Here is a 15,574-nt window from a genome sequence, read left to right as displayed (position 1 = left end):
TTACATCACGTGATCAGCTACATTTTATATTGTAAATACAGTTTCAGGTCATTTCCTGGTTTGGTGACATTACATCACGTGATCAGCTACATTTTATATTGTAAATACAGTTTCAGGTCATTTCCTGGTTTGGTGACATTACATCACGTGATCAGCTACATTTTATATTGTAAATACAGTTTCAGGTCATTTCCTGGTTTGGTGACATTACATCACGTGATCAGCTACATTTTATATTGTAAATACAGTTTCAGGTCATTTCCTGGTTTGGTGGCATTACATCACGTGATCAGCTACATTTTACATTGTAAATACAGTTGCAGGTCATTTCCGGGTTTGGTGACATTACATCACGTGATCAGCTACATTTTATATTGCAAATACAGTTTCAGGTCATTTCCTGGTTTGGTGACATTACATCACGTGATCAGCTACATTTTATATTGTAAATACAGTTTCAGGTCATTTCCTGGTTTGGTGACATTACATCACGTGATCAGCTACATTTTATATTGCAAATACAGTTTCAGGTCATTTCCTGGTTTGGTGACATTACATCACGTGATCAGCTACATTTTATATTGAAAATACAGTTTCAGGTCATTTCCTGGTTTGGTGACATCACATCACGTGATCAGCTACATTTTATATTGTAAATACAGTTTCAGGTCAGTTCCTGGTTTGGTGACATGACATCACGTGATCAGCTACATTTTATATTGTAAATACAGTTTCAGGTCATTTCCTGGTTTGGTGACATGACATCACGTGATCAGCTACATTTTATATTGTAAATACAGTTTCAGGTCTTTTCCTGGTTTGGTGGCATTACATCACGTGATCAGCTACATTTTATATTGAAAATACAGTTTCAGGTCATTTCCTGGTTTGGTGACATTACATCACGTGATCAGCTACATTTTATATTGCAAATACAGTTTCAGGTCATTTCCTGGTTTGGTGACATTACATCACGTGATCAGCTACATTTTATATTGTAAATACAGTTTCAGGTCATTTCCTGGTTTGGTGACATTACATCACGTGATCAGCTACATTTTATATTGCAAATACAGTTTCAGGTCATTTCCTGGTTTGGTGACATTACATCATGTGATCAGCTACATTTTATATTGTAAATACAGTTTCAGGTCATTTCCTGGTTTGGTGACATTACGTCACGTGATCAGCTACATTTTGTATTGAAAATACAGTTTAAGGTCATTTCCTGGTTTGGTGACATTACATCACGTGATCAGCTACATTTTGTATTGAAAATACAGTTTCAGGTCATTTCCTGGTTTGGTGACATTACATCACGTGATCAGCTACATTTTATATTGAAAATACAGTTTCAGGTCATTTCCTGGTTTGGTGACATTACATCACGTGATCAGCTACATTTTATATAGTAAATACAGTTTCAGGTCATTTCCTGGTTTGGTGACATTACATCACGTGATCAGCTACATTTTATATTGAAAATACAGTTTCAGGTCATTTCCTGGTTTGGTGACATTACATCACGTGATCAGCTACATTTTATATTATAAATACAGTTTCAGGTCATTTCCTGGTTTGGTGACATTACATCACGTGATCAGCTACATTTTATATTGTAAATACAGTTTCAGGTCATTTCCTGGTTTGGTGACATTACATCACGTGATCAGCTACATTTTATATTGTAAATACAGTTTCAGGTCATTTCCTGGTTTGGTGACATTACATCACGTGATCAGCTACATTTTATATTGTAAATACAGTTTCAGGTCATTTCCTGGTTTGGTGGCATTACATCACGTGATCAGCTACATTTTACATTGTAAATACAGTTGCAGGTCATTTCCTGGTTTGGTGACATTACATCACGTGATCAGCTACATTTTGTATTGAAAATACAGTTTAAGGTCATTTCCTGGTTTGGTGACATTACATCACGTGATCAGCTACATTTTGTATTGAAAATACAGTTTCAGGTCATTTCCTGGTTTGGTGACATTACATCACGTGATCAGCCACATTTTATATTGCAAATACAGTTTCAGGTCATTTCCTGGTTTGGTGACATTACATCACGTGATCAGCTACATTTTATATTGTAAATACAGTTTCAGGTCATTTCCTGGTTTGGTGACATTACATCACGTGATCAGCCACATTTTATATTGCAAATACAGTTTCAGGTCATTTCCTGGTTTGGTGACATTACATCACGTGATCAGCCACATTTTATATTGTAAATACAGTTTCAGGTCATTTCCTGGTTTGGTGACATTACATCACGTGATCAGCTACATTTTATATTGAAAATACAGTTTCAGGTCATTTCCTGGTTTGGTGACATTACATCACGTGATCAGCTACATTTTATATCGTAAATACAGTTTCAGGTCATTTCCTGGTTTGGTGACATTACATCACGTGATCAGCTACATTTTATATTGAAAATACAGTTTCAGGTCATTTCCTGGTTTGGTGACATTACATCACGTGATCAGCTACATTTTATATTGTAAATACAGTTTCAGGTCATTTCCTGGTTTGGTGACATTACATCACGTGATCAGCTACATTTTATATTGTAAATACAGTTTCAGGTCATTTCCTGGTTTGGTGACATTACATCACGTGATCAGCTACATTTTATATTGTAAATACAGTTTCAGGTCATTTCCTGATTTGGTGACATTACATCACGTGATCAGCTACATTTTATATTGTAAATACAGTTTCAGGTCATTTCCTGGTTTGGTGGCATTACATCACGTGATCAGCTACATTTTACATTGTAAATACAGTTGCAGGTCATTTCCTGGTTTGGTGACATTACATCACGTGATCAGCTACATTTTATATTGCAAATACAGTTTCAGGTCATTTCCTGGTTTGGTGACATTACATCACGTGATCAGCTACATTTTATATTGTAAATACAGTTTCAGGTCATTTCCTGGTTTGGTGACATTACATCACGTGATCAGCTACATTTTATATTGCAAATACAGTTTCAGGTCATTTCCTGGTTTGGTGACATTACATCACGTGATCAGCTACATTTTATATTGAAAATACAGTTTCAGGTCATTTCCTGGTTTGGTGACATTACATCACGTGATCAGCTACATTTTATATTGAAAATACAGTTTCAGGTCAGTTCCTGGTTTGGTGACATGACATCACGTGATCAGCTACATTTTATATTGTAAATACAGTTTCAGGTCATTTCCTGGTTTGGTGACATTACATCACGTGATCAGCTACATTTTATATTGTAAATACAGTTTCAGGTCATTTCCTGGTTTGGTGACATCACATCACGTGATCAGCTACATTTTATATTGTAAATACAGTTTCAGGTCATTTCCTGGTTTGGTGGCATTACATCACGTGATCAGCTACATTTTATATTGTAAATACAGTTTCAGGTCATTTCCTGGTTTGGTGGCATTACATCACGTGATCAGCTACATTTTACATTGTAAATACAGTTGCAGGTCATTTCCTGGTTTGGTGACATTACATCACGTGATCAGCTACATTTTGTATTGAAAATACAGTTTAAGGTCATTTCCTGGTTTGGTGAAATTACATCACGTGATCAGCTACATTTTGTATTGAAAATACAGTTTCAGGTCATTTCCTGGTTTGGTGACATTACATCACGTGATCAGCCACATTTTATATTGCAAATACAGTTTCAGGTCATTTCCTGGTTTGGTGACATTACATCACGTGATCAGCTACATTTTATATTGTAAATACAGTTTCAGGTCATTTCCTGGTTTGGTGACATTACATCACGTGATCAGCCACATTTTATATTGTAAATACAGTTTCAGGTCATTTCCTGGTTTGGTGACATTACATCACGTGATCAGCTACATTTTATATTGAAAATACAGTTTCAGGTCATTTCCTGGTTTGGTGACATTACATCACGTGATCAGCTACATTTTATATCGTAAATACAGTTTCAGGTCATTTCCTGGTTTGGTGACATTACATCACGTGATCAGCTACATTTTATATTGAAAATACAGTTTCAGGTCATTTCCTGGTTTGGTGACATTACATCACGTGATCAGCTACATTTTATATTGTAAATACAGTTTCAGGTCATTTCCTGGTTTGGTGACATTACATCACGTGATCAGCTACATTTTATATTGTAAATACAGTTTCAGGTCATTTCCTGGTTTGGTGACATTACATCACGTGATCAGCTACATTTTATATTGTAAATACAGTTTCAGGTCATTTCCTGGTTTGGTGACATTACATCACGTGATCAGCTACATTTTATATTGTAAATACAGTTTCAGGTCATTTCCTGGTTTGGTGGCATTACATCACGTGATCAGCTACATTTTACATTGTAAATACAGTTGCAGGTCATTTCCTGGTTTGGTGACATTACGTCACGTGATCAGCTACATTTTATATTGCAAATACAGTTTCAGGTCATTTCCTGGTTTGGTGACATTACATCACGTGATCAGCTACATTTTATATTGTAAATACAGTTTCAGGTCATTTCCTGGTTTGGTGGCATTACATCACGTGATCAGCTACATTTTATATTGAAAATACAGTTTCAGGTCATTTCCTGGTTTGGTGGCATTACATCACGTGATCAGCTACATTTTATATTGCAAATACAGTTGCAGGTCATTTCCTGGTTTGGTGACATTACGTCACGTGATCAGCTACATTTTATATTGAAAATACAGTTTCAGGTCATTTCCTGGTTTGGTGACATTACATCACGTGATCAGCTACATTTTATATTGAAAATACAGTTTCAGGTCATTTCCTGGTTTGGTGACATTACATCACGTGATCAGCTACATTTTATATTGTAAATACAGTTTCAGGTCATTTCCTGGTTTGGTGACATTACATCACGTGATCAGCTACATTTTATATTGAAAATACAGTTTCAGGTCATTTCCTGGTTTGGTGACATTACATCACGTGATCAGCTACATTTTATATTGAAAATACAGTTTCAGGTCAGTTCCTGGTTTGGTGACATGACATCACGTGATCAGCTACATTTTATATTGTAAATACAGTTTCAGGTCATTTCCTGGTTTGGTGACATCACATCACGTGATCAGCTACATTTTATATTGTAAATACAGTTTCAGGTCATTTCCTGGTTTGGTGACATCACATCACGTGATCAGCTACATTTTATATTGTAAATACAGTTTCAGGTCATTTCCTGGTTTGGTGGCATTACATCACGTGATCAGCTACATTTTATATTGAAAATACAGTTTCAGGTCATTTCCTGGTTTGGTGACATCACATCACGTGATCAGCTACATTTTATATTGTAAATACAGTTTCAGGTCATTTCCTGGTTTGGTGACATTACATCACGTGATCAGCTACATTTTATATTGTAAATACAGTTTCAGGTCATTTCCTGGTTTGGTGACATTACATCACGTGATCAGCTACATTTTATATTGTAAATACAGTTTCAGGTCATTTCCTGGTTTGGTGGCATTACATCACGTGATCAGCTACATTTTATATTGAAAATACAGTTTCAGGTCATTTCCTGGTTTGGTGACATCACATCACGTGATCAGCTACATTTTATATTGTAAATACAGTTTCAGGTCATTTCCTGGTTTGGTGACATGACATCACGTGATCAGCTACATTTTATATTGTAAATACAGTTTCAGGTCTTTTCCTGGTTTGGTGACATTACATCACGTGATCAGCTACATTTTATATTGAAAATACAGTTTCAGGTCATTTCCTGGTTTGGTGACATCACATCACGTGATCAGCTACATTTTATATCGTAAATACAGTTTCAGGTCATTTCCTGGTTTGGTGACATTACATCACGTGATCAGCTACATTTTATATTGTAAATACAGTTTCAGGTCATTTCCTGGTTTGGTGACATTACATCACGTGATCAGCTACATTTTATATTGTAAATACAGTTTCAGGTCATTTCCTGGTTTGGTGGCATTACATCACGTGATCAGCTACATTTTATATTGAAAATACAGTTTCAGGTCATTTCCTGGTTTGGTGACATCACATCACGTGATCAGCTACATTTTATATTGTAAATACAGTTTCAGGTCATTTCCTGGTTTGGTGGCATTACATCACGTGATCAGCTACATTTTATATTGAAAATACAGTTTCAGGTCATTTCCTGGTTTGGTGACATCACATCACGTGATCAGCTACATTTTATATTGTAAATACAGTTTCAGGTCATTTCCTGGTTTGGTGACATTACATCACGTGATCAGCTACATTTTATATTGTAAATACAGTTTCAGGTCATTTCCTGGTTTGGTGACATTACACCACGTGATCAGCTACATTTTATATTGTAAATACAGTTTCAGGTCATTTCCTGGTTTGGTGACATTACATCACGTGATCAGCTACATTTTATATTGTAAATACAGTTTCAGGTCATTTCCTGGTTTGGTGACATTACATCACGTGATCAGCTACATTTTATATTGAAAATACAGTTTCAGGTCATTTCCTGGTTTGGTGACATTACATCACGTGATCAGCCACATTTTATATTGTAAATACAGTTTCAGGTCATTTCCTGGTTTGGTGACATTACGTCACGTGATCAGCTACATTTTATATTGTAAATACAGTTTCAGGTCATTTCCTGGTTTGGTGACATTACATCACGTGATCAGCTACATTTTATATTGAAAATACAGTTTCAGGTCATTTCCTGGTTTGGTGACATTACATCACGTGATCAGCTACATTTTATATTGTAAATACAGTTTCAGGTCATTTCCTGGTTTGGTGACATTACATCACGTGATCAGCTACATTTTATATTGTAAATACAGTTGCAGGTCATTTCCTGGTTTGGTGACATCACATCACGTGATCAGCTACATTTTATATAGTAAATACAGTTTCAGGTCATTTCCTGGTTTGGTGACATTACATCACGTGATCAGCTACATTTTATATTGAAAATACAGTTTCAGGTCATTTCCTGGTTTGGTGACATTACATCACGTGATCAGCTACATTTTATAGTGAAAATACAGTTTCAGGTCATTTCCTGGTTTGGTGACATCACATCACGTGATCAGCTACATTTTATATTGTAAATACAGTTGCAGGTCATTTCCTGGTTTGGTGACATTACATCACGTGATCAGCTACATTTTATATTGTAAATACAGTTTCAGGTCATTTCCTGGTTTGGTGACATTACATCACGTGATCAGCTACATTTTATAGTGAAAATACAGTTTCAGGTCATTTCCTGGTTTGGTGATATTACATCACGTGATCAGCTAAATTTTGTATTGAAAATGCTGTTTCAGGTCATTTCTTGTCCATGAACCCTTGAAGAACCAAGGTGCACACACCTCCCTAAACCTGAGTGGTTTATCTCCGATACTTTCCCTGCAATTTTAGATTAGATTACTTTAAGTTTGTACATTTGGCAAACAATGGAGCGAACAATGTGCTGGAGCTTTTGCCTTTTTCATAAAAATTATTTGTTGTTGATTCGAAAAACGTGTATTTTAGTCATGTCTAGTTTTTCGTCAAATAACAAATTGAAAGTTATCCAAACTAATAATAATATTGGATTTGTATCTGAAAATTTCTTTCAAAATGCTTGGGGTCTTCGAAGGACTAAGAGGACTCACTCAATCAATTTTTGTTATTTCATGAACTTTTGAGATGAGGCCTTAATATTTGTTTTGTGTGCAAGTTTAACCATTAACACGTGACCTAAGCTCTCTACCTCACCCTCTCTTTTTTCCTTCCTCTCAAACCAATTTCCTCTTGCGAAACTTTTGGGTTTTCCGCCGACAAAGCTGCCTGTTGGGGTTTGTTTTGGTGAAACTTCCAAAGTTGTCATTCGATGATAAATTTGTATCATTATTTATTTATGAGGATGCTGAAGTAACCCTGATTATAACACCCTAGGATTATTATTTGTTTGTTTTGTTTATTTGTTTGTTTGTTTGTACAAGTATGCTTTGGACCTCAATCAGACAAATATGTGGTGATCACGTGACTTCAGATAGTATTAACATTTTTCAATCCGAGTGGTTATCATTGATTTCTTTTAAACCATTTGAATGAAACGTCCTTTTCTCTTGTGCCACCGTTACCCACACCCTCCCACCCATCCCAATGCCCAGCCCCTTCCAAATTCCAAGCTTTTTAATTTTATTATCTACAAAGTCGAGACTCGTGTAAGAGCAGCACAGAAAACACAGACATAAACAGAAACACACATAGACGTATAATAAAGGGAGCGGGACAGAAGAGGTGGAGAGAGAGGGAAGCACACAAGCACAACAGCAGTGGAGAACAGGGACGTCGGGAGATCTTTGGGAGGAAGAGGGCTGGGGATATGGTTGAGGGGGTGGGGGGCGGCGGGGAGTACATGGTATAAAACAAATGGACACCACTAGTTTTTTCAGGAAAGAAAAATGGAATTTGAAAAAGGTGGATTTGGGGTGTATTAACAAGAGAAGAAAAGATCAAGGTTTTGGATTGGGGAAGATAAGAGATGGTGGTGAACAGCCGTTTTAAAGACCTGGAGGGAGGAGTGGGATTGAAGGGAGTGGGGGAGTTTGTTCCAGAGGCGGGAGAAAAGAGGAATGAAGGAGTGAAGGTGAGCAGAGAGTCTTGATTTTGGCAGTTTAACCATGAGAGTGTGGCAGGCAGATCCCGTGCGACCTGTAGGAATATTTGGGGGACAGAGCCCAGAGAGAGCAGGTGGAGCTCGGCCGGAGTGGAGTCGATAGAAGTCAGAAAGACCACCAACCTGCCTGTGGTGAGAGAGTTGTTGTTGTTGTAGTCGTTTTGTATGCAGGCTGTGGCTGCTGGTTTGCATCATTTTTCTGGTGGCATGTTTGTGCCGCTGGTGCAGTGCCCCAATTACCAGTGAGCTGGTACTCAATTTACCCACCTCAGAAGGATGACAAGCTGAGTCATCCCCCTGGCAATAATTCAATGATCGACCAGGATTCAAACTCAGGATCCTCGGATCGCAAGCCAACACCAGGCTCGGTGAGAGAGGGAAAGGCCCTCAGAATCAGCTTCATCCCAAGAAAAACCAATGATTCTAAACGCTTTTGTTTCTGCAGCGTGAAGCTGAGCTAGGTGTGAGGCAGGAGCACCAGCCCAGAGGGGAGAGCAGTATTCCATCAAGCTGTGGATGAAAACTTTGTATGTGGTGAGAAGCACAGTAGTGCCAAGAAAGGACTTCGCACGAAGGAAGATGCCCAGTCAGTCAGGTGATTTTGTCCAAGTTTGCAGAGAGTGCGGTTGCTGCAGACTGCCGATCTGTGGGTTGAGATATGGTATGATCACCCAGCTCTGCTTACCAAACTCTTCTCCTATGATATCCATGGAAATCTCCATGCTTGCCTTGCGGACTTCCTCTCTGGTCGTAGTCAACGTGTGGCCCTGAATGGATTTCTCTCATCGCCCCTTCCTGTTCTGGCTGGAGATTCCCAAGGTAGTGTGCTGGGCCCTGTACTTTTTCTGTTCTTCGTTGATGATCTCTCCGACTCTCTGGAAAATCCTCTCTATCTCTTTGCTGATGACTCCACTCTCTGCTGCTCCATTTCTCATCCCTCAGATCGGTAGTCTGCAGCCTCCTCACTCTCTGCAGACCTGGACAAAATCACAGACTGGTCAAACAAGTGGAACATGTCTTTCAATCCTGACAAACTCACACTCTTACTATGTCTCTCCGAAAAGACCGACTGGAAAAACTTCCCATCTACTTTCTCAACAATCCTCTCCAAGAAGTTCTGTTGCTCAAGCTTTTGGGTCTCACTATCTGCCATGATCTTTCTTGGGAAAACAACATTTCCAAGCTGGCCTCCAAAGCCAGTCGCCGACTGGGCATCCTCCGTCGTGCGAAGTCCTTCCTTGGCACACCTGAGCTCCTCACCACATACAAGGCTTTCATCCGCAGCTCAATGGAATACTGTTCCCCCCTCTGGGCTGGTGCTCCTGCCTCACACCTAGCTTGACCTCACGCTGTTGAAACCAAAGCTTTCAGAATCATTGGAATCTCCTGCGATGAAGCTATCTCCGAGGGCCTTTCACTTACTCACCGCAGGCAGGTTGGTGGTCTTTCTGTCTTCTAGCGACTCCTTTCCGGCCTTGCTCCCCCAGCTCTCTCTGTGCTCTGTCCCCCAAATATTCCTACAGGTTGCACAAGATCTGCCAGCAACCCTCTAATGGTTAAACTGCCAAAATCTAGGCTCTCTGCTCACCTTCACTCTTTTATTCCCCTTTTTCCCCGCCTCTGGAACAAACTCCCCCACTCCCTTCAGTCCCATTCGTCTCTCCAGGTCTTTAAAACAGCTGTTCACCACCATCTCTTATCTTCCCCCATCCAAAACCTTGATCTTTTCTACGCCCGCTAATTCACCCCAGATACACTTTTTCGAAATTCCAACTTCTTTCCTGGATGTCCTTGCAGTGTCCATATGTTTTATACCTCTCCCACCTCCCCCCAAGCCCTCTCCCTCCCACAGTTCTCTCGATGTCCCTGCTCTCAAATGTTGTGTTTGTGTCCTTCGCCCTCTCTCCCCATCTTATCTACCACTCCCCTTATTTTGTGTTTTATGTGTTGGTTTGTGTCGGTTTGACTTTTTGTGTGATTAATGTTAGCTCTTTCACGAGCCTCGATCTTGCATACAAAAAACTAACAAACCAAAAAAAAACATGTATTTCAATCCTGACAAATCTCACACTCCCAGGATGTCTCTCTGAAAAGACCGACTGGACAACTCTCCCATCCACTTTCTGAATAATCCTCTCCAAGAACTTCTGTCACTGAAGCTTTTGGGTCTCACTATCTGCCATGATATTTCGTGGGAAAACCACATTTCAAATCAGGCCTCCAAAGCCAGTCACCGACTGGGCATCCTCCGTTGTGCGAAGTCCTTCCTTGGCACACACGAGCTCCTCACCACATACAAGGCTTTCATCCGCAGCTCAATGGAATACTGCTCTCCCCTATGGGCTGGTGCTCCTGCCTCACACCTAGCTCGGCTTCACGCTGTTGAAACCAAAGCTTTCAGAATCATTGGAATCTCCTGCGATGAAGCTATCTCCGAGGGCCTTTCACTCACTCACCGCAGGCAGGTTGGTGGTCTTTCCGTCTTCTACCGACTCCTCTCCGGCCTTGCTCCTCCAGCTCTCTCTGGGCTCTGTCCCCCAAATATTCCTACAGGTCGTACAAGATCTGACTGCAACCCTCTTATGGTTAAACGGACAAAATCAAGATTATCTGCTCATCTTCACTCCTTCATTCCTCTTTTCTCCCACGTCTGGAACAAACTCCCTCACTCTCTTCAATCCCACTCCTCCCCCAGGTCTTTAAAACACCTGTTCACCCCCATCTCTTATCTTTCCCCATCCAAAACCTTGATCTTTTCTATCCCTGTTGGGACACCCCAGATCCACTTTTTGAAATACCGACTTCTTTCCTGAAATTCCTCGTAGTGAAATTCCTAGTAGTGTTCATTTGCTTCATGCCATGTACCACTCCCTCCTCCACAGCCCTCCCACAGATATCCCAATGTCCCTGTTCTCTACTGTTGTAATTGTGTCCTTCCCCCTCTCACCCGATCTTGTCTCCCACTCCCTTTATCATATGTTATATGTTTCAGTTTTTTTTTTTTGTGATTAATGTTCGCTCTTACAAGAGCCTCGATCTTGTATACAAAAAAAGAAGAAAAAGATTTGACCAGACGCCATCAGGATTTGGAGGAGGGGGACAGGTTTGAGAGTTCAGTCTTGAAAGTAGAGAGATAGTGCTTCCTGGCTCTCCTGAGGTTCCGAGATTTGTGAAAGGAACTGAAATTAGGTTGTCGGGTTTGTCTTCCATGAGGCGAAGGCAAGTTGTTTCAGCGCAACTGCCTCACCACAAGATTCAGTGTACCATGGACGAGAGGAAGGGTATGATAACTGAAGATGAGATTGGATAAATCTGTGTATGGGAGTGAGCAATTTTCTTTGGAAGAATTCCCAGGATGAGTTTATGTCAGAGGTAGTAGAGATGGGAGACCAGTCCAGATGATTGATGGCTGCTTGAAGACCTGAGCGAAATGCCAGACTCATCGACGCTGAAGAGGCTCTCTGAGAATGGCCAGAGAGTATGTCCACTTTAACAAGGAAATGATCAGAAGAATCAATTGAGCAGAAGAACATGAGACATTTGTAGGGAAGTTTGTCATAACCAAGTCTAGAAGACATGATGTACCGTTGACTGAGATCCGGGTCGGGAAATTGCCAGATAGTGTCAGTCCCAGTAAGTCGCAGAAGTCCTTTGCTGAGGTGCCATGTCTGGTGCGAGAAGTACCCACACCCAGCCAGCTGGCATGATGACAATTGAAGTCGCCACATATGAGGATGAGAGAGTTGGGTTGAGTGGATAGAAGTTGGTCCATGTTGTCAGACAGCGAGATGTAAATGGAGTCATCACAGTTTGGTGGACGGAACAGAACACATATGAACAAAAGGTGGGAGCGGAGGGGAAGCCGTCGCCAGAGGTACTCCTGGGGGTGGGGTGGAGAGAGGGCAGTGCAAGGAGAGTGAGGAAGAGAGATTTTGAAAAAGGGAGCAACTCCACTGTTGTGTTTGCTTGATCACGTGATGCACACTGGGTTCAGATATGGGGAAGTATAACATGCAGCAAACTTAGCGTTGATTCCGCAACTTGTGGAATTGTGCAAGTGAATATGTAATGTTTGTGTGTTCGATGCTCGCAGTCATTGGTGCTGGCATTGTGGCCACTCTTTTCTGGGCTGGACATGCAGTCTCTCTGGGTGGGGACACACTGACCAAAAAGCTCTCCGAGCAGTCTCCGCGCAGTATTTATCTGATACCATTGAGTGACAGGTTGTCTGGTTGTGTGTGTAGAGGAGTTTATATTGCACTGTGAATGTTCTTCAGGACTCCATGAAGGCACGCTCCGAGGTCCAATGTACAATGCCTTCAGAAGCCATTCACACTCCTTGACGTTTTTCACATTATTGTGTTACAGCCTGAATTTAAAATAGATGAAATTGGGATTTTTTGTCACTGATCTACACATAATACCCCATAATGTCAAAGTGGATAAAAAAATTTTTTTTACAAATCAATTAAAAATGAAAAGCTGAAATTGATCGAGTTAGTAAGTATTCAACCCCTTTGCTTTGACACTCCGAATTGAGCTCAGGTGCCTCCAATTTCCTTTGATCAACCTTGAGATGTCTCTACAACCTGAATTGAGCCCACCTGTGGCCAATTCAATTGATTGGACATGATTTAGAAAGAAACATACGGTACCTTTCTATAAAAGGTTCCACAGTTGATTGTGCATGTCAGAGCAGAAACTCTACCATGAAGTCAAAGGAACTGTCCGTAGAACTCAGAGATAGAATTGTGAGGTGACATAGATCTGGGGAAGGGTATAAAACAGTTTCTAGAGTGTTGACAGTTCCCAAGAGCACAGTGAGCTTCGTCATTAGGAAATGGAAAGAATAGAGAACGAGGCAGACTCTTTCTAGAGCTGGCCATCCGACCAAATTGAGAAACCGGGCAAGAAGGACCTTGGTCAGGGAAGTGACCAAGAACCCAATGACCAGTCTGACAGAACTGCAGAGTTCCTTGGCTGAGATGGGAGAACCTGCCGGAAGGACAACAGTCTCTGTAGCACTTCACAAATCTAGGCTTTATGGGAGAGCTGCCAGACGGAAGCTAGTCCTTCGAAAAAGACAAGTGGCAGCATGCCTGGAGTTTACAAAAAGGCATGTGAAAGACTCTGAATATGAGGTAAACGGTTATGTGGTCTGATGCGATGAAAATGGAACTCTTTGGCCTGAATGCAAAAGCGCTACGTCTGACGGAAACCGAGCGAGCACAGTTCATCACCCATCTAACACCATCCCTACCGTGAAGCATGGTGGTGGCAGCATCATGCCATGAGGATGCTTTTCAGCAGCAGGGTTTGGGAGACTTGTAAGGATAGAGGGAACAATGAATAGAGGCAAATAATTGAGGAGAACTTTCTTCAGAGTGCAAAAGACCACAGACTGCAGAGAGGATTTACATTCCAACAGGACAATGACCCCAAACATACAGCCAAAGCAACGCTGGAATGACTTCAGAACAAGAACGTGAAAGTCCTTGAGTGGCCCAGCCAAAGCCCAGACTTGAATCCCATTGAGAATCTGTGGAAAGACTTGAAGATTTCTGTTCACCGACGCTCCCCATCCAACTTTACAGAGCTTGAGAAAATCTGCAAAGAATAATGGGAGAAAGTCCCCAAATCCAGATGTGCAAAGGTGATACAGACATACCCAAGAAGACTTGAAGCTGTAATCACTGCCAAAGGCGCTTCTACGAATTATTGACTCAGGGGTTGAATACTTACATAATTTTGTTCATAATAATTTTCTGTATTTCATTTTTCATTTTGTCGTATAAATTTCGAAAAAAAAAATTCCACTTTGCCGTTATGCCGTATTTTGTGTGGATCAGTGACAAAAAAAATCTCAATTTGATCCATTTTAACTTCAGGCTATAACAGAACAAATTGTGAAAATAGTCAAGGGGTGTGAATACTTTCTGAAGCTACTGTACTTTAATTAACACCAGTCATCTCCAATTGAGGACCTGAGTGGAAGAAGTATTTAAGTCACATTTGGTAAGGTGAGTTATAACCAGGAACTCCATGTTCAGTATGGTAACAATTCATGTCTCTAATAATTTTGCATACATTGTGTTATTTTGTGACTTCAGTATATCTTCGACTCGGGTCTTCAGTCTGAAATCAGGTTCTATTCTGATGAAGAGCAATGATGATATTGGAATATTTTACTAATATTTTCCTTTTTTCAAACAGATGGGTCCGCATTGGATATATCTGAAGTTATTACCGATTTTATTTGCGAGCTTGAACACGAAAGGGATTCAAGAGATCTGCAATCCTGATGGTAAGAAGTTTTTGTCACAAATATTCTTTACTGTGTAATTCTAACAATAGACTCAGCAACACGAGTTGACTCGACATATTAGAGATCTTTGGATAAAATTTGAACCAAATCAGGCAGATTGAAGATTATAGTGCATCATCATCATCGTCATCATCATCATCATCATCGTTTTAGGGCCGTTTCCATGTTTGCATGTGTTTGCCGGGATTCACGTAATGGCCGCTTTCCAGGCTGCACGATCCGTTGCTAGGCCTCTTATTCGTCCTTTAACTCTGAGATCGTCTCTCAGCAACTCATTCCATGTTTTCCTCGGACGACCTCTAGCTCTCCTGCCATTCACATTCATATTTATACACCACATGTCCGAACCACTTCAACCTACTCCTACGCATAACCTCACGAATTCTCTCTAACCCGAACCTAACTCATAATTCCACATTTGGTTTCCTATCCTTCAGTGTCACGTGACACATCAATCTCACCATTCTCATTTCATTTCGTTCACACCTCCATTCATCCTCCTTTTTGATCGACCAGGTTTCACTGCCGTACAACATCCCATTTCTAAC

At 40.5% G+C, this 15,574-nt stretch overlaps 1 protein-coding gene across 1 annotated transcript in view; it reads left to right on the top strand.

Moving 5' to 3' along the window:
- LOC137422081 (ciliary neurotrophic factor receptor subunit alpha-like) overlaps positions 1-15,574 on the top strand; it is a 234,202-nt gene that overhangs the window by 77,392 nt on the left and 141,236 nt on the right. The window contains exon 4 of the mRNA XM_078772912.1: positions 14,915-15,005. Within this exon, the coding sequence (XP_078629038.1) occupies positions 14,915-15,005 (91 nt within the window). The remainder of the gene's footprint in view (positions 1-14,914; positions 15,006-15,574) is intronic.

Source organism: Myxine glutinosa, chromosome 2 (assembly GCF_964187855.1).
Source record: "Myxine glutinosa chromosome 2, kmMyxGlut1.1, whole genome shotgun sequence".
NCBI classification, from domain to species: Eukaryota; Metazoa; Chordata; class Myxini; order Myxiniformes; family Myxinidae; genus Myxine; species Myxine glutinosa.
The sequence above is the reverse complement of the archived record's forward strand: the minus strand, read 5'-3'. Positions and strand labels throughout refer to the sequence as shown.